Source organism: Leuciscus leuciscus, assembly GCF_965113295.1.
Source record: "Leuciscus leuciscus genome assembly, chromosome: 5".
In the NCBI taxonomy this organism is placed as follows: domain Eukaryota; kingdom Metazoa; phylum Chordata; class Actinopteri; order Cypriniformes; family Leuciscidae; genus Leuciscus; species Leuciscus leuciscus.
In genome coordinates this window covers 24,411,259-24,436,755 of record NC_138729.1, presented here as the reverse complement: position 1 = coordinate 24,436,755, position 25,497 = coordinate 24,411,259, and the positions used below count along the sequence as shown (strand labels likewise).

The window sequence follows — 25,497 nt, the reverse complement described above, 5'->3', positions numbered from 1 at the left end:
AAAAACATTTTAAGTTTGAAGAAGTGAATATCAATTTATTAACTTATTTATAAATACTTAACTGATGTAATATCCATTCCAGACTGTGCCGCCAATATAATTGACAATTGATCATATTTAATTACACATTCTTGAAAATAAATTCTCACTGGAGAATTGTATTATAATTCACAAAAGTGGTTTTGCTCTCAGAACGAAAACAAAAGTAACACAGTTACCATAAAAACAAATATATTTGCATTGAACAAAGCAAGATCTTTAAACTCAGAAGCAGTCAGTAAAAACCACATTGATAAAAAAAGTGGTGCGATGTTCAGCATTAAATAAATACAAATAAATAACAGAGCTGACACTAAACCTGCATCACTGCATGTCACAAAAAAAAAAAAAAAAAAAAAAACCTTAAGGCAAATGCCTCATAACAAATTTATATAATCTATGTATGTGTTTTTCCTTCGTGAAAGTTGAATAATTTTATTAAAATTACTAACAATTCTCTAATAGGTCTGCAATTAGCAGTGTAACAGTGTTGTACATGTTCACTCCAGTGCAATGAACAGGAATAGCAGCAGCGAACAACGTCTCGAACAAGAATCAGTCCGGATCCACGACTTCAGTGAAGATGTCATCCAGGAAGAACTGGGACACTTGAACAGGATCCTTATCAGCATCCAAATTGGAGATTGGAGGGCTGTTTTGGGAGAACTGCATGATAGAGAATGTAATATTAATGAAAACAACTAAAGGCTTAATAATACAATGATTTGATCATAAATCACAGCATGTACCTGATGATCTGCCGGTGGTCGGGAGGCTGTGGTGGACACTCTAGCTGGGGACGAGGTAGGCATGTTCGCATCAGTTATTGGTACACGATGAAGGACAATCTTTGGTGAGTATCCTGGAGGCACGGGTGGCTCCTCATCAGCATGCAATTCTAAACCAGGGCTTCTGCTTCCATGCAAAGCCAGAGATGCCTTGGTCATCTCATTCCTAAGAGTACAAACAGATATTTGCAAATTAACTAAGCAACTGAGTAGTTGTTTTTACTGTGAACAACACTAAAATATTGTGATTTCAACTATTTGAAAAGGATTATAAAAGATACTAAGAGTCATTGGCATGAAATGGAAATAATTCTTACCCTCTCAAAATGGTTTTCACAGTGACGGGTGTGCTGTGATGCTTTGGTTGCAGGACACTTCGGGGAGTGCATATTTCCTCTACAGATAACTTCTCTAGCTGTACCCTACACACACCTGAGATCTCTCCTGTGTGTTGCTTTGGTGGAGTTCTCATGGACTCCTTCACTTTTGATGTCTGAGCTCGCCGAGGTGTTGTTGGGGCAGCTTGGGCTGTCTTTAGCACATTGGGCTGACCTTTAAGGCGTCTTTCAGGCGATCTTAGTGTCATCTGAAATGTATCTGTTTGAGAGAGATTAATGAGCAGTGAGAGAAAATGATTAATTAGAAAGAAAAATTTGTGGTACAAAGTATAATGAGGACAAAGACAAATAATATTGTGTATGATGAAGAATGACTGACTTCTCGCTGGTGATTTTTCTGCTTGTGATGCTGGCAGACTGTCATTTGACTCATCAGTCTTTGGCAGGTCAGAAATAGTGTCTAAATGATGTACCTATAAAACAGATTTTTGCATTGTCATCAGTACAGTGTTTAAAAGTGTATATAGGTGTATCTCAAAACAGCCTGTCCAGGTCACATTTCACTCCAAAAATGAATTAACACTCATTTTGCATGAAGAAAACGTAATTCTACTCGTAGGACACTTAGCATTTTTAAGCCCATGATTAAGTTCATTTTATTCTCCAAATATAAGGTTTTTGAATTGACAATTTTTTGTAAATTATTTAAATTAATTTTGAATAAAGGCAGTACCGTGAAATCCATAATGTAAATCATTTTTATATTGTATCCAAATCTTTTTTTGTGTTACATAATGCAAAAAAATCATAAAAGGATACTTTATGCAAAAAAAAGTATCTTTGGAATTTTTTGGTAAAATGTGATCTGGGCTCTTTTCATGAGATTTATCCCATACAATTATACATTTATAATGAACTGCAGTTAAATGCTTCTTAAAATAGCATACTTCATCTGAAATCTCAGAGGGTGTCTCCTCACTCTTTGGCAGACTAAGAGCGTGTTCCTCTTCCTCATGAGGACTGCTTGAGACAAATACTTTTAGATCTGTGCTGTTCTCTCCAATCTCTTCAGAAACAGGCACAAATGCATCTGACAGCAACATGTGGGAAACTCCTTCACACCAGTTCTCAATCTCATCTGAGTCCATGGGCAGCATATTGCTACAGAGGGACCATTCCTCTGCTCGAGGGTCCAGGGACAGCTGAGGAGTAGCCGAACAGGTCTGTGTAGAGCCCGACTGACAGAGGCCGGTTTCTAAAGGATCATCTCTCTTTTTTGATAATTTAGGCTTTGGGCGCAGTGTGCCTTGAGGAATAGATACAAGATAGATTGAAAGCATTAGAAGCAAATACATCAAAATCATCTGATCAAATGTTGATAGACAAAAAAAAAAAAAAAAGATTGAGTTTTTTTTCTTTTTCTGGATCCATCACTCCCATTGAAAAAGCAAAAATGATTATTAATTTATTACATTTTTAACTCTAACCACTATTTTTGGGGAGTAAGATATGATTCTCATTACTTCATATATTTTGCATTATATTATTTTTACTCAAATGTCCATTATTACTTCTCCTACAAGACGGTGTTTTCCATTCCACTGACACAGACTGACTTGCTGTTGTCTCATCCGTTTCAGTATTTGCTGGTCTCTCAATATCTGTTGACTTCTCAACCTGTGGCAGTAAGATAGATGCTCAGTAAATCATTGTCATTTTTTAACATTTTATCATAATTTTAAATCATCAGAATCATTTAAATCTTTTTTTTTTTTATCAGCGACCAAAGACCTGTCAAAACACATGAACATACTTTGACTGAATCTTCTTGAAGACCAACTGATAAGGCCTCTTTGTGAAGGTTGTGCTCTGCAGACTCATCCAATGCAGGCACCAAAATATCAGAGAGCAACATATGAGAAACCCCCCCGCACGCCGCCTCATGGTCCTCTGAGCCAACGGGCAGCGAGTCAGAACTATGACAGAATGACCAAACCATCAGTGGTTTCATTTTCATTAAAGTTTCAGTGCATATCAGAGAAAATAGAGTCACTCATACCATGTAAAAGTCTCAAAACTACATTGTGTTGACTCCACTTTGGGTTCTGAAATGCATTCAGTTTCTGGGGAATTTAGAGCAGCATCGACCTCTTGCTTTGGCATTAAGGTGGACGGAGGCACGGTTTGTGATTGCTCGCCACTCTTAGGGGAATCTCCAGCTTTCCTTTTGGGAAATGTCATCTTTACCAATAACTTGCCTTAAAAGCAGAAAATTCCTCACATTGTTACAGAAACTAAGCAGAGTGTTGAGATACATTGTTTTAATAGTTTTTCACCACCTTTCCCCTGAGTGTGTCTTTTACTCTTGGGTGATATTGATGGTTCCACATTTGATGATTGTGACACAGTATCTGGATCCTCTCTCATCTGTAGTATAGATTTCAAATAGAAGACGTCATCAAATATTAATCATGGGTATAAGAACTAAAAGATTTCATTTAACAATGAAATGAGTGTTTTTAAAGATTAAGTTAATCTTTGTAAGTGTAAAGTAGGTGGAAACAAGAATGTACAAGTAAAAACAGTATCAACCAATACCAATAAATCAATTTAATTCACATAACTAACTTCAGATCTTTCTGCTTCATGAGGGCTTGTCTTTCCAGTTGTCATCCATTCCTTGCTCAGATCATCTTGCATGTCCTCATAGACGGGTATGAATATATCAGTCAGCAGCATGTGTGAAACACCCTCATGTGAATGTGTCTCCTGGTCTTTCTCAGCAGCGAGGACCTGCTGGCTCTCTTCACCCATCTGGAGGCTGCTTTGGACAGGACTTCCACTCTCCATGGAAACCGGCACCAATATATCAGACAACACCACATGCGACACGTCCTTGTGCCCACCCTCTCTTTTCAATTCCACAGGTGATGATTCAGTGCTATGACAATAGAGTGTTAAAACAAAAAAAATGAATTAAGGACTTCACAGATTTAAGGACATTTATAAAGATAGACATGTCTTACCATGCTAATGTTTCCACAGTTGTGAATGGGGTCTGCTGCTTTGTCTTTGTGACTTCTTCAATGTTTTCTGTGTCTGACGACTCCTTTGGAACATCAGAGAGATCTTCTCGCGCAGATCTCTCGCTCAGTTCCACTTTAACACATTCTTCTTTAATCAGAGATGCTGGTAAAATGATTAGAGTTGTGACTGGTTCATTAGATCCAATATCAGTTTGCTCCTGTCTTGAGAAATCATCTTTAGTAGATGTTGTTGTTTTGGGGATTTTAGGCTTCACTTGCATCCTGCCTTAAAAAGATAACATTCAAGATACAAATAAAATGTAAATGAAATACATAAATGTAATTATAAAACAAAAAAAATGCATAATATTCAGTAACAGTTTGGGTTTTTTTGGGGTCAAAAAAGGTTTTTTATATCAATAATTGTAGGTAATCTTATTAAAGCTTAAAAATGAACTATGAAGGGAAATTAATATCCTTACTTCTTCTTTGTAAAGGCACAGTCTTCTCTTGAGAAACTGATGGTGTCACACTTGAAGCCTCTCTGCAAGTATCTGGCTTTTTAGAAATATCTGCCATTTTTTCCCTCTGTGGACAAAAGCACTAATCAACTCATGTGATGTGCTCCTAATTAACTTTAAAATTTTAAAATTGGCATGAAACAGAAATTGCAGTCATCTTCCCACCCCCCATTTTGATGTATATCTGAGCAAAGATATACTTAAGATATAGCAAATATATTTTTTTTAGGGCTGGACTTGATGATGTCTATCAGGAATTGGATCATTAATGTTTGCTAATAGTGATAGGCTCCTGGAGAAAAAGGATTGAAACGTGTCTTGTTTAAATAAAAATAGAAACACACTTACTTGGACATTTACTTGAGACAGTGATCTCGCACTCTCTGGAAGGCATACAGACAAGTCCTCAGGTTTTTGGAGCTCACTGTCATGAGGGATTTCCTTCTCATTAAAAACATTTTCCATTTCTCCTGAGGCGACTACAAAGGCATCAGCCAACACCCTGTGCACCTGTAAGGAAACACTTATGTAAACGACTGATTTAGCTTAAACTATAATACAGCAAAACACAGCATGAATGGTCTTGCTTCAACAGAGAGCAGCCAGCGACTCACTGGAGGGTCAACAACAGAGTCCTCATCCATCTGGAGACCTGTTCTGAGAGGACTTTCCCACTTCGCCTGACTCTCATCTCTCATATCTTCAGAGCCTGGCACAATGGCAGTTGATATCACACCGTCATTCCCAGGATTGGCTCCCCACTCACGGTCTTCATGGCTTAAGTGGATTTTAGGACTAACTGTTTCATGTGCAGAAGTTTTCTGGTTGGACTCAATCTCAGCTTGCACAATAGCATGAGATGTTATCAGAGTCTGACTGGGTGCACAGGCAAACTGGCCATTGTTTGAAGGCCCAACCACACATGGCTTTAGTTTTGGCTTGACCTTTATCTTGCCTTGAGGGAGAGATCAGAGAGGACCATTACCATCTTGTCTACTTGAATATACCATTTTTAATAATAGTAACTGACATAAATTAAAGTTAATGTCCTACTTCTCCTCTGAGTGGCAGCTTTAGTTTCTGGATATTCTGTCGGGATCTCATCCAACTTTGGCACATCTGTTGGCTTTTACCAAAAGGGAGAACACTTTAATTTCCAAAACTACTACAAAATATAATCACTTTACAAAAATGATGGTAACAAAAGGGAGTACTGCATCATACCATGGCAGAATTACAGGAGAGCATCTCAGGTGGACTAATTAAAAAGTTCACATCATCACGACTGTTTTCCTGTGAGGATATCAATTGTGTACTTGCATCTTCTGCTGCATCCTTTGAAAGAGGAACCAGGGAATCGTCTAGCACTTTGTGAGAAACACTTTTACATGGTTTATTGGTCTCTTCTGACTCCATGTGCAGAGATGCACTACAAAACAAGGTCATCAAGGATGAAAGGAATGGATGATTGAAGACTATTGCTTTACTGAGAAAAAAAGTTTAATTAAATCTGGACTGGAAGGGAAATGTACCTGGAAGCCTCTAATGTACAGGAAAGAGACTGTGAACTGCATGTAATCAGTGAGGATGTCTGGACTTGTGCTGGCTGCAGTTCATAAGGGGGCATATCCTGCTGGCCACAGTCAGCCTCATGGAACAGCTGAGAGGTTGGAATCTCATATAGTGTCAAAATAAAGGTGGGCTCCTCTGACTGATTATCTGTGACAAGGAAAGAAAGACAATAACACAATAAGATAAGCACTTATGCAATAAGACAATAGCATATAATACCGTTCAAAAGTTTGGGGTCAGTAAGATACATTTAGTTTAATAAGTTAATATTATTATTCAGCAAGGATTTATTAAACTGATCAAAAGTGACAGTATAAAGACATCATGTTTACAGAGTATTTTTTACTTGGAATAGAAAGTTTAAAAGGACAGCATTTATTTAAAGTATCAAAAAAAAAAAAAAAAACATGTATCAAGGTTTCCACAAAAACATTGAGCATTGATAATAATAAATGTTTCTTGAGAAGCACATCAGCAGATTAGAATGATTTGTATGTATACAAACCCCATAATGGTCTCACACCAAAATACACAGCAGATATGTTGGTAGAATAAAAAACAAATAGAGCTCTCTGATCGGAAGGATAAAGCCTGTTAAATTCAGAACTTGATGAGATGGCGTTTAGCTATCATGCCACCCACAGCTGGAACCAGCTGCCAGAGGATGTCAGATGTGCCCCATCATTAGCTACCTTTAAGACGAGATAAAAAAAAAAAACCCACATCTGCTGAACTGTGCATTTCCTGATTAAGCATCGATTCTGCGTTGTACCGATCGCACTGCACGGTTCTTTTTTTTAATTCTTTTCTGCTTTTATGTCCCTCATATTAATTTTAATGTAGAATCTTATTTCATTTGAACAAATGTAATCCTTTTTTATTTTTACTTTTATTTTAATGTTTTTTTTTTAAGTCTTGTGAAAATGTTTTAATAATTGCTATTTTTAAAATAAATTTCTTTGAATTACCGCTGTGTATGAAGTAAACTAGCCTTGCCAAATAAATGCAGCTTTGGTGAGCATATGACAACTTTAAAATTATTGACCCCAAAGTTGCCAAACTTTAAATTGTAATCACTTCACACAACATATTCTAGTAATATTTATATTATACAGTGTGTTCATTTTTCTGGCTCATGTATTCATGTCACCATTACCAGTTGCACCAGTTTCTACTCCAGCTGGACCTGAGATTTCAGATTTTCCATTTCCATCGAGAGTGGCAATGCAATCCTGCCAGAAAACATTAATTAGTTAAAAGGTGTTCATTTCATTCAGTGAACGCAGAGTACACAAGGTGTAATGTTTGTCAGGACGCATTACCTCATGAGCTTCTAATCGCTCTTCTGTGCCATCTTGCTTTTCTGAATCCTGCTCATCTGGTATATGGATGTTTTCAGCTGCAGACTCACTAAACAGCATCCTTAAACAGCATATTATCAATCATTTAATAATATTACATAAACTCTACATAAAAACTACAAACACTGTACATACGTGTCCATTTCACACATGTTGCTTGTATGTTCAGAGGGAGGATCATAAAAAGATGAAACCGGACTGTGTGCTTCAAATGGTGATGAAGTATCACTGAGAACTGGGTCTATGAGAAACGAATGATGAAATTAACAGACTCAATTATTTGTGTGTAACCATGAAGGCGGGTTCCTTCCTAGTCAGTTTTAGGTTTTAACATGGAGTTCAAATTTGTGGACTTAATATTGTTGTAAATAATGAGCATCTACACTGTCCCTTTATTAAATCAAATCAAATCTAATAAATATATTAATTCTATATATATAAAAATATATATAAAATTTTAAAACTTACCATTTTGTTTTTCGTTTCCTTTACCAGTGCTGTCCACAGAAACATCTGAGGCTGAAGTTTGTGTTGAGCCAAGTAACAGGACAGGAGACATTAGATCCTCATCCTGTTTACGTTCCTGCAAATCCACCTCAGATACCACAAGCTTATCCTCTCTGGAGAATCTCTTTATGTCATGATCCAAATCACGGTGCTGGACTTTAACTGGGCTCTGATGTTCTGGCTTCTCAGCAGGATCTAAATGATGCCATGTCTCAATCATTGGCAATAACACAAGTGACGTTTAAAGCAACATTCTCAATCTGAACAACATTAGTCTCACCTTCATTAGGCTCGGAGGTCTGTTGAGGGTTGATCATGACCTGAGATGCCAATTCTAGGTTGGATGTGTGCTTAGCAAACTGAATGTGTTTCTCTGGAGCAATACTATCTTGAGTACAAACTGAGGAACCATCAGAGGAACAGCTGTACAGATGACACCACAAAGCCAAGACGTTTTTAAAGACACTCTAGACAAACCCAGTCAATTGGAATCATCCATTTATTTAATTGCCAGTACGCACCTGACTGGAACAATCCTCTTCACCTCTGTCTGAGGTTCCTCAATCATGGTGTCTGTAACAGCAGACTCACTAGCCTCTGAATCTTGATCAGTTATTTGAACTTTATTCTCAGAAATCTGAGATCCAGACTTTTTAAGCTTTGTTCTCCTTTCATTCACATCTGCAAAAGTCATTCGTTTGTACTTTTGTTTTTTGCTGAAAGTTAAGCTCTTAATTAGGGTTTTGATGTTAAATGTTGCACCTTTGTCTGATGGTGTGGTGTCAGGAACCTGAGGCTTCTCAAGGAAAGATGAAACATCCTGGTCCTCAGTCTTACTCGGTCTTGGAGAAGTTGCTTATTTAAAGAAGCGGTAGAGACAAATACGGAAATTAAAATGAGTTGACAGAAAAAATGAAAGAAATAATGAAAGAAAATAAGACAGAAGAAAAAAAAGAAAATGAATGACAGAAAGAGACAGAAAAAAGAAAGACAGAAAGAAAGAAAATGAATGAAGGAAGGCAAGAAAGAAAATGAATGATAGAAAGAGACAGAAAAAAGAAAAAAGAAAGAAAGAAAGAGACAGAAAGAAAGACAGAAAAAAGAAAAAGAAAGAGACAGAAAGAAAGACAGAAAAAAGAAAAAGAAAGAAAGACAGAAAAAAGAAAAAGAAAATGAATGACAAAGAGACAAAAAAGAAAGAAAGAAAGAAAGAAAGAAAGAAAGAAAGAAAGAAAGAAAATAAATAAGACAGACAGAAGAATGACAGAAAGAGACAGAAAAAATAAAGACAGAAAGAAAGAAAATGAATGAAGGAAGGCAAGAAAGAAAATGAATGATAGAAAGAGACAGAAAAAAGAAAAAAGAAAGAAAGAAAGAGACAGAAAGAAAGACAGAAAAAAGAAAAAGAAAGAGACAGAAAGAAAGACAGAAAAAAGAAAAAGAAAGAAAGACAGAAAAAAGAAAAAGAAAAAGAAAATGAATGACAAAGAGACAAAAAAGAAAGAAAGAAAGAAAGAAAGAAAGAAAGAAAGAAAGAAAGAAAGAAAGAAAGAAAGAAAGAAAGAAAAGAAAGAAAATAAATAAGACAGACAGAAGAATGACAGAAAGAGACAGAAAAAAGAAAGATAGATAGAAAGAAAATGAAGGAAGGAAAGAAAGGAAGATTTTATACAGCAATGAAACAACTGAATATAACAAAGGATAATAAAGTTTTTAATCTCACCAGCTGACGTCAAGGAAGGCAGATCTTCTGCTGTAGTTCTGGCATCATCCTGGACATTCAAGAAGACAAAATTCACTGCAAGTCAGATATTGTGTGTTTGGCTTCACACACTGAAGTCACTCACTCCTGAGACAGATTCCCTCACCGAAACATCCCAAGGGCCGTTTTCTTCTGGAGTAACGCTACACTCAGAAAGGCATTCATTCAGGGCGATCTTCACTTGGACTTCCACAGGACTGCTACACTGCAGCTGTGTGCAGTCACGGTTCAAAGATGCTGTATCCGGATTTGGAAAAGAACACAATACACACATTCAGTATAGAAACCAAATACAGTGCTGCTGGGACAGGCAACCGGACAGTTTTCTTAGCTCATGGTTTATATACATCTGAAGCTCACTTTCTCTAAACTCTGTTGTTTGTACATCGAGAGGTCTGTGGAAAGTCTGTGCTGCCCGGCTTAGACAGGGTGTTGGCTTATTAAATCTCCTTTTTTCGGATGGGTTTTGTTGGGAAGAAATGGAGGCAGTGTCAGCTTCTTTTATTTCTGGGTCTTGAGAGATGCTCTTTTCTAGAGTAACGATAGAAGAGCCCTGTTCCTCAAGACCATCCGTATGCTCTCCCACCTGCAAACCACATCAACAGTCACTCTTAGCTGATTATTACTGGTTTACTCTATAACGCACAGAACAAACTCCCCCAGTACTGACATGATCGCCTCTGGAGGCCGTTGATTCCTCTGTAGCAGTTTGTGCTCGGATCCCTAGGTAGCGCTCCACTTCTTCATGAGACACCAACACAACTGGACTTCTCAGTAATGTCTGACCTTGAGGAGATATTAAAAGAAGCATTACACCCATTTCACCTATTTGTTGCACTCCATCAAAAAAGGTAATGTTTGGTATTAGATAAAGAGATCAGAAACATACTTGGTAATATCATCTATTTGCATTCAAATAGACTACAGTTCAAAAGTTTGGGTTCAGTAAGATTTATAAAAATAAAAATAAAACACTTATTCAGCAATAATTATAATGTTACAAAGATGTATATTTCAAATAAATGCTGTTCTTTTGAACTTTCTATTAATCAAAGAATCCTGATTATAATTTTTTGTCACAAGCAGAACAAATGTTTTTAACACCGATAATAATCAGCATATGAGAGTGATTTCTGAAGGATCATGTGACACTGAAGACTGGAGTAATGATGCTGAAAATTCAGCTTTGCAAAATAGACAATACATTAATGGTAATAAGCAAGACAAATAAGTACACATTTCTACAAGACACACAGTAAGTGCTCAGTTTCTTTAATTGGTCTTATTACAAAAACATTAATATGAAAGTCAACTTACCATTTTCTTCAGATGAAGTCAAAAGCTCTAAATGATGCAAATTGCGACACTAAAAAAACAAAAAACAAAAAAAGGTACTTTGTCTCTTCGGTACAGAGGTGTATTATATAAATGAAATTAGTAGTTAAGTCTTTCTGTTGGTCACGTTGTGTTCAAACCCTGAACATAACGTGATATTTTGATATATAAAAAAAAAACATTCCACATCAAAATACTGTATAACAAGAATATCTATGATTTTTTTTATTTATGCACAATGCACCAGATAATCAAAGATCTATACATATAAAGATCATTGCTATAAACATTATCCTCTGAGGTTTTAAAGCATTACAGAGCACAAAAAGGTCAACTTGTTGCAAGCAAAAATGCATTGAACGTTATTATTGGCGTCATGTAAATGCAGGCCAAGCAGATTCACATCATGCTACACAAATGTATAGCCTCTCATTTTTCTTTAAATTACTGTAGGAATGCATTACTGATAATCAATGCAAATAGTGGAAACACAATAAGAGTTATTTGTTTTACCTCCTCCATGTCTTTAGAGTCTTGCATGACCACTTGATAAGGCATGGCAGTGCTGCTCATGTCCTCTGGTGATGTATCTGACCCAGTCTGACACTGGTCCATACTTTCTCCTTCCGAAGCGGTCCGATTGTGCTTGACCTTTTCCGCTCTCGTCTGCCGTCCAGGAGAACATTTGGAAGAGCTTAGTGAAATCTCTAGACTGAGCTTCTCCCTGACACATGGGGTAATTGATGAAGATTTGTAATTAGAGAACTGTTGAAAGAAAATCCCATACTCTGATCTTGTCAAAATATAATAATTTTGCATACCCTAAATTCCCTTCAGCACAGAGGCCTGCTGTCGAGACTTCACTACCATCATCTGAAACAGTCAGATTGCGCTTCACCCTTTCCGCTCTTGCCTTCTGTCCAGGAGAACATAGTGGGCTCTGAGAGGACTGTGGCTGGTCAGATGAGCTGTGTACATCTTTAAGCCTGTGAAGTGATATAGTAATTCAAGAGATCACTGTGTAACGCAAGTGATGTGCTGAGAGAATGAACCATTTACCTTGGAGGAGTTCTCTCCAGAACAACTACTGGCTGTTTCTGGAGCTGTTCCTCAGCAAGACAGATCATGTTGAACTATAAGAATCAAATAATGAATAATGTTTCAGGATTATCCACATTAATGATCAATTCAAGTGATCACTAAAGAAAAGAATGTGTGCCCTTGTGTTAATAACATTTACTGGTGTTTGCTTTTACACTAGATCTTTTTTTTTTTTTGGCAGAGCAGGGTTTGTTTAATGTAAAAAATGTGGTTTGTTTGGTAGATGTAACAGCAGTGTCATACTGTTGGTAAATAAATCCAGCGCATTTAAAATAAAAATATAAAAATGTAATTAAAGAAAATAAAAATAAAGAGATATAAGAAGATCTTTTGAGAAACATCTCAGTGTTTTTTTATCCATACAATGGAAGTCAATGGTCAACAAAACTAATTGGTTTCCAACATTATCCAAAATTTCTTCTTCTGGATTTTACAGAAGAAAGAATGTCATACAGGTTTTGGAATGACATTAATTTTTATTTTGTTTATTTTTATTTTATCCTGTGTGGTCCGATCCACCTTATTTTTCAACGCGGAAGTAAGCTATTTTCTATGAATGTCCAAGACTGGTTCATTAGCTGCTACAGGTAAACAATGAGAAGAATAACAAAGTGCAGTAAAAGGTAAAACTGTTTGTGCCACAGACTAGTGTGTTAAATTAAACACACTTAAAGTTAAAGGTAAGCAATACCAGTTTGCAATATCAAGCAGCATAACAAGCCATTTTGTATAGCTAAAAAAAACCGAAGCAGATGACACCGCATAGCTGCCAACTTTTGAGTTTTGCTTGGAGTGAGATTTATGTTTTGGGGGGGGGGGGGTTTATGTTGACAAGATTATGTTGACATAAACAAGATTTATGTTTTTTATTTTTTTTTCAATAAAAAAAATTATTGCATCACAATAAGTGTATTGTGATTGTCAAAACATTTTAGTAACTAAACTGAATTTTATTAGGTTTAGCGACAACATGTTACAATGTTTACATGGTTCAATTTCTGGTAAGCTACGCTTTTTTATTATTTCAATTCAATTCAGTTATTGTGATTTGATTTAATATTGACTCATTTGGATAAATATTAGGTAGGCTACACAAGATAGGCATTCATTTTTCTCAAGAAAAAAACAACTCACCTAATGCTGTAAACATACAGAGAGCCCTATCAGCTGGCAGTATTATTTAAGGTTAAAAAATAACACAAATGAAATATAATGCGTTTTTTTTATTATAATAACAACTTTATTTAATGATATAAGTAAAAATATAATAAATATGCAATATAGTACACATATTTAGCCAAATACTCTCTATAGCTCTTTTTTTCTAGGCAACTAACGTGCTATAGCCTATATTATGGTCATTAAATGGCTTTCCTGAGGTAAATGTTATGTGACATGATTGTTCTCCAGCTGTTTTATTGACACCTTTGTTTGATTGATTGGTCGATATTATGTATGAGGAATATACATTTCGGTAAGTTGTACTGTATCTTTCAACAGTGTTCATTCGTGTTTAAAGTTATTTACTATCAGCTAGAGATGATCACGTGCCGCTAGGGATCTGTCGCGTCACATTTACAAGCGCCAAAACGGTATTTATTGTCTGAATTTCGTAATAAAAGTGACAGAATCTGAGAGCTGAGATTTTTTTTATATCATAAGTAACCTGCTCTGTCTAGTCTGTCGGTCTCCGTGTCCTCTTTGCTTCGCGATTTTTCTGTGCGTGAGAAAATGGATGTGTGGCGTGAGCGCGTGTGAAGAGTGTCAATTGCGTGAGTCTCACGGTGAATGCGTGAGAGTTGGCAGCTATGACACCGGAAGCCAGATACATTAAATTTATAAATGGCAGCGCCGCTAAACGTGAAAATTAAGGTGGTAAACAAACCAATATGTACCTCTTGCAAAAAGAGACTAGCAGGTGTGGAATCAAACTCGAAAACATACCTCATTCTCAGCTTCTTTGCAGCTTTCATCTTGAGGTTCTTCTACGTCTTTAATCTCTACGGTTGCTTTTGGCTGAGAAAATTTTTTGGCTTTTCTTTTTGCCAAATTTGGCAAAGGCCTCTTCGAACGCTTGGAAGAGCTTTGTGAAATCTCCTCCTGAGCTGTGCTCTCTAGACTGAGCTTGTCCCTGACACATTATGAGACAATTGATGAAGATTTGTAATTAAAAACCTGTTAAAAGAAAATCCCATACTCTGATTTTGGGAAGATAATTTTGCATACCCTTGATCCACTTCAGCATCGGGGGCTGCTGTCGAGACTGCACTACCATCAGCTCCCAGCTCAGATCCAGTACACTCTGTGTAGAACATAAAAATCAGATGAATTTCTCCAAGCAAATGTCAATTTTTAGAGTGTAACATAAAAAAAAAAAAAATCCTTAACCTTTCTTTGACGTTTTGCTCTTTTTGGCCTTCCGTTTTCCTTTTGTGGCTTCCTCTACCTTTGCACACTCTTTGGAGCGTTTGCATCTTTTAGTTGGGACGGGAGACACCTCATTGTGCTCCTCATTCACTGCATAACTTTCTCCATCAGTAGGTTCTTCATTCCGTACTGTCAAGATTACAGAGAGCATTTTAAATATATACACTACAGTTCAAAAGTTTGGGGTAAGATTTTTTTTTTAATTCAGCAAGGACGCATTAAATTGATCATAAAATACATTTATAATGGTACAAAATTTCTATTTAGAATAAATGCTGTTATTTAAAAAAAAAAAGGATCAAGGTTTCCACAAAAATATGAAGCAGTAGAACTGTATTTATACATTGATAATAATGAAAAATGTTTCTTCTTAGCAAATTAGAATTTCTGAAGGATCATGTGACACTGAAGAATATTTTTAGTATATTATTATTTCCACAATAATATAGAAGGCTTCACAGTTAACACACTGACTAAAAGCCGTTTTGATTTCAGGGGGTCTTTAACGTAAGCTCAGTAAAGTCAAAGTATGGAAAGAAAAAAAAATCCTTAACCTTCCTTTGACGTTTTGCTCTTTTTAGCCTTCCGTTTTCCTTTTGTGGCTTCCTCTTCCTTTGCACATCCTTTGGAGCGTTTGCATCTTTTAGTTGGGACGGGAGACACCTCATTGTGCTCCTCATTCACTGCGTAACTTTCTCCATCAGTAGGTTCTTCATTCCGTACTGTCAAGTTTACAAAGAGTATTTAAATATGAACACTACAGTTCAAAAGTTTGGAGCAAGATTCTACATTTTTGTCAGCAAGGACGCATTAAATTGATCACAAAAGACATTTATAAATGGTACAACATTTCCATTTAGAATAAATGCTGTTATTTCAGAGAAAAAAAAAAGTATCAAGGTTTCCACAAAAATATGAAGCAGTAGAACTGTATTTATACATTGATAACAATGAAAAATGTTTCTTCTCAGCAAATTAGAATGATTTCTGAAGGATCATGTGACACTGAAGAATATTTTTTGTATTTTTAGTATATTTCACAACAATATCGAAGGCTTCACAGTTAACACACTGACTAAAAGCCTTTTGATTTCAGGGGGTCTTTAAAGTAAGCTCAGTAAAGCAAAGTAACAAACAAAAACCTTTAAGTTTCTTTTTGTTGTTCTTTTTCTGGCATTTTTCTTTGCCATCTCTTTTATCTTCCTGCTGCTCCTGGTCACCCTTTTTTGATTGTTTGCGTTTCTTTTTTGAAACAGGCACACATGACTGATCTTCATTGTCTGCGTTCACAGAGCTTCCCTCCACTTCAACTGAGCATTTGCCTGAAATGATACATAGATTGAACTGTCATTCAGTTAATTATGTTCAGACACTGTATGGGATTTGGACCATCCTGCACCACAAATGACAGACAGCATGGACAAATCTGAATTGCAATTATGTGCAATTATGTGCAATCACATATAACGTTTTTGTAATAAACAGTGTGAAACCTTTTTTCGGTGTCTTGTTTTTCTTCTTTGGCTTGCATGTTTTCTCACATGACAAAACTTTTGGCTTAGTGTCTTTGGTGCGTTTACGCTTCTTGCTTGTGCTTGACGGCACATCAGCTTCATTCACATTACAGCCGTCCTGGTTTTCCTTTTCTAAATCAAAATAGACACTGTCCACACTGCACAATTCATCATCATCATCATTAACGGAGTCTTCAACCTCAAGCGGTTTGGCTTTTTTACCACCTGGTTGAAGAGAAGGTGTTTAGAGTAAATAAAATAAATAAATAAAATAAACCATGTGACACGCATCACACACATCAATAGAGTGTGGTACAGTGGGATCAGAAGATCTGAAGCCACCACTCCTGAGCACAATACCTTTGCCTTTCTTTTCTTTACTCGATTTCACAACCAGTTTTATGGATTTGCCTTTTTGTTTGTCTTTAGCCAAGATCCTCTTCAGCAGGAAACTGAAAAACTCGCTATCAAATGGCCGCTTGTTTCCTAAATAATTGAAATGTCAGACCAAGGATTGTACAGTAGATTTTTAACAACACTATAGACAGACAGACAGACAGACAGACAGACAGACAGACAGATAGATAGATAGATAGATAGATAGATAGATAGATAGATAGATAGATAGATAGATAGATAGATAGATAGATAGATAGATAGATAGATAGATAGATAGATAGACAGATAGACAGATAGACAGACAGATAGATAGATAGATAGATAGCATGTGATTTCTGGATGCATTTGAGTAAAAAGTACAAAAGACTCACTGAATGCCTTATCCACTCGCCATGCATTCGCTCTCTCCTCCTTCTTAAATTTTCTCTATCAAAAACAGAAAGACAAAAACACACAAACAGATTAATTCTCAAAGGTATTACATTTATACACAGGGTAATGTCTGTGAGATGAAGATATTTGTTGCGATTAGGGCTGGTACCTTAATTTCTGCTCTGCTACGGTGAGTCAACAGCTGAGCAATCATGGAGAAATCTGTTCCCACCATACTGATGGCCAAATAGAACATATCTGTCTCTGAAACACACACATTAAAGTTTTAAGATGCTCTTAACAGGTTTCTTCACATAAGTGAATGCACCAATAAAGTATTGATAATTTAGCATGCTTGACATGAGCAAACAGCAAATCTCATGTTCCTACACAATCATAAGCCAACAGATGCAACATTTAGTATTCATACCTCTGACAGACCAGCTCTTCACATAGTTATTTTTCCTGAAACTTGAGTATGTTGTAGAAGAGCCTCGCTCAAACAGCGGATTTGCATTCTCAACAATTGTATCAGACGTCCTCTGAACACGCACTGTCAAACTGAACACAATCAATCTGTAATTACTAACAATACTGCATACTGCATTATATATGATGAAACGTATGGGGCTCTTCATGTGTTACTGGACATGCTAAATGGCATCTTTACATCTGTAACCCTGCACTGAACATGTAAAGTAAAATTGTCTCTATTAATAAGGATTGGCTAGACTGTACATCTGAGAAGCAGTTGGGGAATTGAAAGTAAGCAATTCCACTTTCAACAAACAAACTAACATCAATCAATTCAAAATGAATGCTGTTGCGAAAGGGTTCCTGGTTACACTTTAATTTAAGGTGTCTTAATTACAGTGTACATTTTATTACCAAGTAATATCAACTTGTACTTACAGGTTAGGGTCAGGACTTGGTTTAGGGTTAGTTGCATGTGGTTATGTATCATTTACTGTTATTACTATAGTAAGTACACGTAATGTGTATCAAAGACACTAAAATAAAGTGTTACCAGTTTCCCTTATTAGGGACTTGATTTTACTGATTCTTTCAGACCACCATACCTTTCTTCATCTAAAATCAGTGAGCCATCCTCTGCAACCCTGACTTTGGGAACCAGCATATCATCATCAGCATCATCATCATTGTCCTCATCTGCTTCTGCTATATTTTTCTGCACACTGAGACACAAAACACTGACATTATCTTGAAAGACATTAATCAAGACAACATGCAAATTAAAACTAAATATTAAGTCAATATTGCCGAAAAAAATGAATAAAATACAGGTTTCATTTCACTTACATGGGAGACGATGGAGCAATGGTCTGTGCTTGAGTCTCCTCTGTGGAAAGGGAGGAGCTGTTCATGTAATGAAGAGATAAACCAATGACATGTAAACACATACAATAACATCAATATCCACCATACCCACAGCTTTCAGCATTATAATATCCAAGTTATCTTGATCATACATAGCACATAAGCAAAAAGAAAGCAAAATGATGTATTGTCTTAGGGTAAACTTACGTCATAGGATTTGACTCTGGCAGGTAATAAATGAAGTCAGCTAAGGACATTTTGTCACGATCCAGCTCAATACAATGCTCTTGCTTGTGCCGTCTACTCTTCTTCTCCTTTGAGTTGCCAAAAAAAAAAAAGTTTGCATATAAGAATTTAATATTTTCATTTTCATTTGTACTTGCTTCATGGAAATTTGAGTTTGGAAAACTAAGAGTTTTTGATTGTTTTTGATGGATTTCTTATTTTCTAACGGCTGTGAAAAGCTTAAATGTGGCATTTCTCCGGTCCAAATGTGTTTCATTGATTTAATATTGACTTTACCGTTCTTTCTTTCCTCTTCTCCAGCTTCATCAGTTCTTTCAATTTGAGGGCTCTCAAGACCCGCTGCTTGTCTGAGAACATTTTGTTCCTGATGGGAGAGTCTGGTCCATCAACACGTGACAGCTTCACATACGGTGAGAGTGTGCATGAAGCTGGAGTGGCTCCTCCTTGGGGCCCAAAATCTTCGTTTGGGATTTTTTTAGGGGTTTGGTGGGGCTCTTGTTGAGACGGTGGAGATGATGGAGATTCTGGACAGCCAGAGGTGGATGGAAGACATGGTGAGGATGGAGGGCAGTTGGCTTCTGTAGTGGCATCGGAGAATGAGGAGATTTGAGAATCGTCTCTGCTGATAGCAACTGGGACGGGGGACTGAGGAAAGGCTGCCTGGACAGGTGATGATGTATTGGATGGCCCTGATAGAAGGGAAGCAGTCTTTCCAGTAGATGGAGGAGCAGAGCGGACTTTGGGTCTGACCAGGTTTGGTGTGGCAGATAATCTACTCCTCCTCTGAAGTGCTGTAGTTGCAGGTGTGTTGGCGCTAGATGGCGCTCCATTACTGTCAATGAAAAAAAAAAGAACTTTGAGAAGCTTTTGAATCTCAAGTTTTGATCAAATCAGACTCAAGCAGAGCTGCAATTTAACTACATTTTAGAGTAGGTTAGGCAGTCATGTTAATTCATAAATAAGACACTACCAAAAAAACAAAACAAAAAAAAACTTCCACATATTTACATTATTGTGCAGACAGTTGTCCGTTTCCCCCCCCCTTCAAAGTAGCTAGCTAATAAATATCTGAAATCTCAAAGTTCACATTCATATGCAGCACCAACGCAATAGTTAGAAACACAGCAAGATAAATCTAGATTATGATAAGAAAAATAGAAAGATGAGTCAAGGATTATGATGAAACCGAAAGAACCAAAAGACAGAAGAATAAGGATTAACTGAATTAACAGAATAAGCATTAACAGAATAAGATAAACATCAAACAGTGCTATTTCATAACTATATATTCTTATGGTATTCATTAATATTTTTCAGCTTTTAGTTTATTTATTTTTATTTCAGTTTAGTTTTAGTACTTTTAATTCAACTTAAACTTAATTTAGTAGTCAAAGCAACATTTTCATTTAATATTTTTATTTTAAATCAACAGAAGCTATTTTTAATGGACCGAGTCAACAATAACAACACTGACATCAGACAGCACAATATCTATACTATAAAAGTCCTGCTGTATATTGAAATCATTCTGGATTCTGTACAGGAATTCTTTAGCTAAAGTGCCTTAAGAGCAGCTTAACCCTCAAAACTCCACTGTAACAAAATTGCAACACTTGCTTTAAATATTTACAACAGTAGTTTTAATCACTAAACTATAACTTAGCAGCACAGTTTAATCAGGCAAAAATACACAACATTGTTACTTTTGAATGGTAGTTATATAATCATATGTTCAATTTAATGCCTACACCGTTTGCAGGTAGAAGATTGTGCAAATTCACCCCAACGTATATATTTTTAAAGCAAGGTTTTTATTTTTTTTAATTTATTTATTTTGGTTAACATATTAAAATGGTTCGAAGGAGGAAAAAAAAAATATATATTTTTGAAAAATCTCTGGATGCTTTCAGGGGTGTGCTGCTTACGTGTTAAGTGATGCTTTCTCTGAGGGAGAGCCGGGAACATTTCCATCTCCTGTCGCCACAGCAGACTCTCTCACGTCCAGCTGAGACTGTGGAGGTGACGGTGTTTGCTGGGTGTCGTCAACAGCTGTGGACTTTTGGGAACTCTTGTCCTCTGCACCTGGCGCCACACCTCGACCCCCTGGCCTGACATTAGGCTTAATACTAATTCTTGCTCTTCGCATCCTCGTCAGATCACTGTGGTAAGATCAAGTCATGTATACGGTTGCATGTCATAAACACGTCCATATAAAGATGATGTGTCACGTGACTGAGTTCAAGCTGCCCTCAGTTGCATCAGGACAAACCCTACGTTACATGATAAAGATTAAAACCGTGGTCATGTGGTCAAGACTGACTGATCTCATCGATATGGTGTTGTTGGCCATCTCTTGCGTGGCTGCTAGCCAAGTTGTGAATTGTATATTGTTCAATACTGCCTAATAAATGTATTTCTAAACCGTGGTCTTTATATTTTGCTCACTGAGTAAATTATAAATACCAATAGAGTATTTTGAGATTAAAAATATAAAAGGGACAACTCTGAATTGTTATAAATCTAAATCTTAGATTGGCCACATTATACTCGACGGACGCCTCAGATTCCCGCATGCCTCAGTGTGGTGTCCACACTCATTTCCCATTGCCTGCTGACAGACATTTAGAAGCTAAATTACCAGCGATAAAACGGTAAATGTGTAATGACAACAGAAAAGCAACACGCCTTACTTCAGTTCAAATCACAGTGTAACCCTGTCAATGTGATTGCCGCGGTTAAAATGGTAAAATGCCGTTTCTGCCGGTCGCATGGTTCCCCTGCAGTAACTTTCCTTGCGCACCGGCCGGTCTGACACCACCACGCCACTCGACACCTCTCATTCAGCGAAAGGCATTGTGGGTCCTTGTAGTTTTACCAGTACTCTCTTCGGCTCGTTTCTCTCGCTATAAACTACATTACCCAGCAGCTTCAGAAAGTCAGCTGTGACTGATAGTACACACGTGGAGAGCAAAACTCTGACTGAAGGCATGTCATTGAGCACATGCAATGCCATGAAATTAAAATAGTAAACAAAAAATAATTTAAGCCCATTTTTAAAAACGCTGTAACATCTAAAGCATGTTACAGTGTTTCTTCCTTACTCTTGATGTAGGCTACTAGCCAGTTTTAGAATAGCATAGCATATTAGCCTACTCTTACTACTTCCTCAGTTTGTAGTATGTGCACATTATGAAAAAAAAAAAAAAATCTATTAATGAAAGTCAAATGAGCTGCTATATACCTAAAGTGTGCTTTTTAATGATGGTAGTGCTAGTATGTACTATTGAATGTTAAAGGGATCCTATAATTCCCTTTTCAAATATGTAAAATAAGTCTCTGATGTCCCCAGTGTGTATGTGAAGTTTTAGTTCAAAATACCTCACAGATATTTTTTATAGTAAATTAAAATGGTCACTTTTTGAGGGTGAGCAAAAACTGGTGCCATTTTTGTGTGTGTCCCTTTAAATGCAAATGAGCTGCTGCTCCCGGCACAGAGGGTGGAGCTTCAAGAGCAGCTCCGATTACCTTACACAGACACGCACTGAAAATTTCAAAAACTTTAAGCCTTTTATGTTCAAAGCAGAGTCAGACAAAGATGGAGAGACTCAAGAAGAAATGACAACATGTAGAATGCAACAGGACATTTCTGAATGGTTAGTTGATGACTTTTTATGTCTTTTATCTGACGTGGAGTTATGGAGCGTTCAAGTCCTCCTGGGAAGTTCGTACTTACGATGTGGAAAGTCGTTTTTACGACAGCAGGTGCGTTCAAGTCTCTTTCGTCGGAGTAAGATGGCGGTGTACTTTCTCAGATGTGCAACTGCTTTTTTATGTTTTTAGTTAATTTATGAAGCCACTGCAAACTTTATTGTTACATATTACATTGTTATTTTATAATGCTATCATAGTCTGTGCAGGCAATTAGCTTACTTCGCTGTAAATAGAAAAGCCTGACAATATCACTGCTAAATACCTTGACGTATTGTGGTATTCCGCCATGTTTCTCACTGACACGCCCCCAACTCATAAAGATCGGGACTTAAAGAAAATCCCGAGCTCCCCACTCGTAGTATTTACTGACATTGTGGTGGTGTTCATGTGCGTTCAACTCCTAAATATGATCTGTGTGATCTTAACACATCGATGAGTCCCACACTACTGGCAGAACTTTTGCAATAGGCTGAATTGGAACGTGCTAAGCCCTTGATTACTTCAAATCCACTATGGGGTTGATTTATTTATTTATTTTTTCCCTTACGAAATTGTTTATAGGTGTGTTTGAGCTGTTTACATTTTTTATTTTTTTATAATTAATATATCATAGAGTTGTTTGTGGTGGGATAAATTAAACGCAATATACATTGACGTCACAATCGTGTTGCATTGTGGTATATGGAGCTGCCTGAAGTGTAGCCTACGTATGAAGTAGAAGACTCGGAGCTCTGTCAAAATCGAGGGAGCTAGGCTCTGTCCATAAACTTCCCTCGTCCACTTCACGAAGTGGAACGCACTTCAAAATGGCGGAAGGGATTCCCCCGAGGGGAAGTGCTTAGGGAAGTTTGCAAGTGCGTGTCTAAAAGTGGACTGGAACGCAGCCCGAGTGTGGTTCGACTTGCTCTGATGTCATGCTGACGTATGTCAAAAAACTCTTGCGTCGGATTCTGCAGTCGAGCGCAGTTGCTCCACCGACTGCGCTGATAAAAAGCACAAATGTATTGTTCTCTTTTAAAATGTTTCAATTTAAATTATATCTTGCCAAACACTGAGCAACTGCCGTGCTTCGCTCGTTTGCAAGCCATGATGTCTCTCGAGGAAAAAACAATATCGCGCTCGCACGGTCGTAGCTCATTTTCTCATGGGCGGGCCAAGTTCTCTGGGCGGGCAAAGTAGAGAAAGGGGAGTTAACATTTCCCCGTATGACGACATATAGAGAAGATTCCAGATTGGCCCATCTGAGCTTTCATTTTCTCAAAGGCGGAGCAGGATACCCAGGGCTTGGTTTACACCTATCGCCATTTCTAGCCACTGGGGGACCATAGGCAGGCTAGGGAACTCATATTAATGTTAAAAAACCTCATAAAGTGACATTTTCATGGCATGGGACCTTTAAACTAAGATTAAGAAAGTTTACTTTCAGTCTACTTTTTATGTAGGCTATTTCTCAAAAATATATTGTACTTCTCAGAAATATACTTACAATTGCACTATATACTCAACTTATACTGACAGAAAAGTCTAAGGCTGGATCCAAAATTGCCCCCTATACCCTCAAATAGGGCGTTATTTGAGGGGACAGCCACTTCTATATACTATATATAAAAAAAGGCTGATTCTATTTTGTGTGTGGATTGAGCTTAACTAGCATCAGTTTAAATAATGATTCTTTGGAGTTTTTTGCCTTTTATTATGATAGGACAGAATGGGCTAAAAAAAAAGAAAAAAAAAGAAAGAAGTTCAAGCTGGGACTTGAATTCGGTTGCTCAAAGTCCCACAGTGCTAAATGTCAGTGCTCTGACAACTTGGCTATCAGGGCCACTGAATTAACATCAGTCTGATAAATATTAGTACCTCACTGTAAGACACATGGGGGGAACAGAATCCAACGGCAACCAATCCGGCTGTTGAAATCCCCACTCCCATTATGAGAGGTGTTGATGTAGTGGCTTAATGGATGTTTATTCAATTCTGTGTATGGATGGAGCTTTACCAGCATCAGTTTGATGTATTAGAACCTCTTTGTGTATGAAACATTAGACATCCATAGAGGAGGAGCTGGACATCATTTGACTGCAGTAAGTACCACTTGATTTTTCCGCCTACCCATTTTCACTGTTATACGGTATAGGGGGGTGCTACTATGCATCTTCTAATACAGAATCTCTGGATCAAAATATGAATAAGAAGCAGAAACAAGTTATAGCAGATTGCTTATGCAAATGTAAACAACGTGATCATCAAACATTAAACAGCATAATAAGTTACCGAATGAAATGTCGAACCCATGAAAGGGGAAATGACTGTGAAGCTTTGAGGGTGTTGATGGACTCATTCTACGTCATGTATGCTTTGATCATCATTCTGAATCGGTATTCAAGTGTTGATAAAAAAAGGATGCATGAAGCTAGAATATTTTTTTTTTTTTTTTTTTTAAGGAGTTAAAGTACAGTTAAAGGTATATTTCAAGTATAAAAAAGAATTCCTAAATAGGAACATAGTATAGCCTACTTTAAGTGCAAAACTAATATATAAACAGTAAACTATAAGTACTGTATGATGTTATGTTCACTTAAAGAAAACCTACAAGTATACTTGCAGTATAAAACTACTAAACTAGTAGTTTACTGAGTAAACTTCAAAGTGTACTTTCATAAACTAAAAAATAGACTGCAATTATTAAAATAATAAACTACAAGTATACTTATAAGTTCACTTGTAGTAAGTACAGATGCAGTACAAATGAGAAACGTAGTTGTAAACTAGTTGTGCACTTAAAGTTTACTAATGTTAAACTTATAATACACTTAAATGTATACTTATTCTAAAAAGTGGGCCAATTTAGCCTTTGGTGTGAGAGACCCGGGTTCGAATCCACTGTGAGACACCAATGTGTCCCTGAGCAAGACACTTAACCCCTAGTTGCTCCAGAGGCGTGCGACCTCTGACATATATAGCAATTGTAAGTCGCTCTGGATAAAAGCGTCAGCTAAATGAATAAATGTAAATGTAAATGTAAATGTAATTTAGTCCAAAGCAATATTGAAATTGTACACTTACAAGTATACTACTAGAACATAGATATACTTACTACATAAAGTATACTTAAAATATACTTGATTATACTCATATAAATA

General features: G+C 36.8%; 1 protein-coding gene and 1 long non-coding RNA gene across 3 annotated transcripts; one reads left to right on the top strand and one right to left on the bottom strand.

Moving 5' to 3' along the window:
- Positions 1–14: 14 nt before the first annotated feature.
- bdp1 (BDP1 general transcription factor IIIB subunit) lies at positions 15–21,472 on the bottom strand. 2 transcript variants are annotated; one of them, XM_082169111.1, is made up of 47 exons: positions 20,572–21,472; positions 18,923–19,478; positions 18,608–18,714; positions 18,383–18,439; positions 18,142–18,258; positions 17,493–17,623; positions 17,232–17,326; positions 17,062–17,116; positions 16,652–16,777; positions 16,271–16,516; positions 15,920–16,099; positions 15,332–15,499; positions 14,739–14,906; positions 14,577–14,652; positions 14,295–14,481; positions 12,309–12,382; positions 12,071–12,235; positions 11,763–11,973; positions 11,232–11,280; positions 10,585–10,700; positions 10,275–10,500; positions 10,000–10,151; positions 9,876–9,924; positions 8,915–9,007; positions 8,674–8,833; positions 8,433–8,575; positions 8,114–8,347; positions 7,781–7,886; positions 7,607–7,706; positions 7,441–7,516; positions 6,245–6,431; positions 5,937–6,141; positions 5,766–5,838; positions 5,327–5,667; positions 5,061–5,222; positions 4,674–4,779; positions 4,192–4,477; positions 3,794–4,106; positions 3,505–3,592; positions 3,225–3,423; positions 2,979–3,141; positions 2,737–2,842; positions 2,113–2,471; positions 1,545–1,638; positions 1,145–1,424; positions 789–993; positions 15–705 (listed from the first exon to the last, which is right to left on the bottom strand). In XM_082169111.1, the coding sequence occupies exons 1-47, from the start codon at positions 20,790–20,792 to the stop codon at positions 595–597; spliced, it is 7,722 nt and encodes a 2,573-aa protein (XP_082025237.1). In that variant the 5' UTR covers positions 20,793–21,472; the 3' UTR covers positions 15–594. The 2 variants fall into 2 exon arrangements, with proteins under 2 accessions (XP_082025237.1, XP_082025238.1); XM_082169112.1 differs by having other exon boundaries at positions 7,435–7,516; positions 10,021–10,151.
- LOC309498400 lies at positions 14,845–16,274 on the top strand. Its single transcript, XR_014205940.1, has 2 exons — positions 14,845–14,962; positions 16,034–16,274. It is a non-coding gene; the product is annotated as an uncharacterized lncRNA (long non-coding RNA).
- Positions 21,473–25,497: the final 4,025 nt, after the last annotated feature.

Coding starts and splice junctions, on each gene's coding strand:
- bdp1 (XM_082169111.1), bottom strand. CDS start 20,792: ATGCGAAGAGCAAGAATTAGTATTAAGCCTAATGTCAGGCCAGGGGGT. Junction 15,500..15,919: donor CAACAAAAAGAAACTTAAAG/GTTTTTGTTTGT, acceptor TAAACTTGACAG/TACGGAATGAAGAACCTACT. Junction 2,472..2,736: donor AACACCGTCTTGTAGGAGAA/GTAATAATGGAC, acceptor CTATTCCTCAAG/GCACACTGCGCCCAAAGCCT.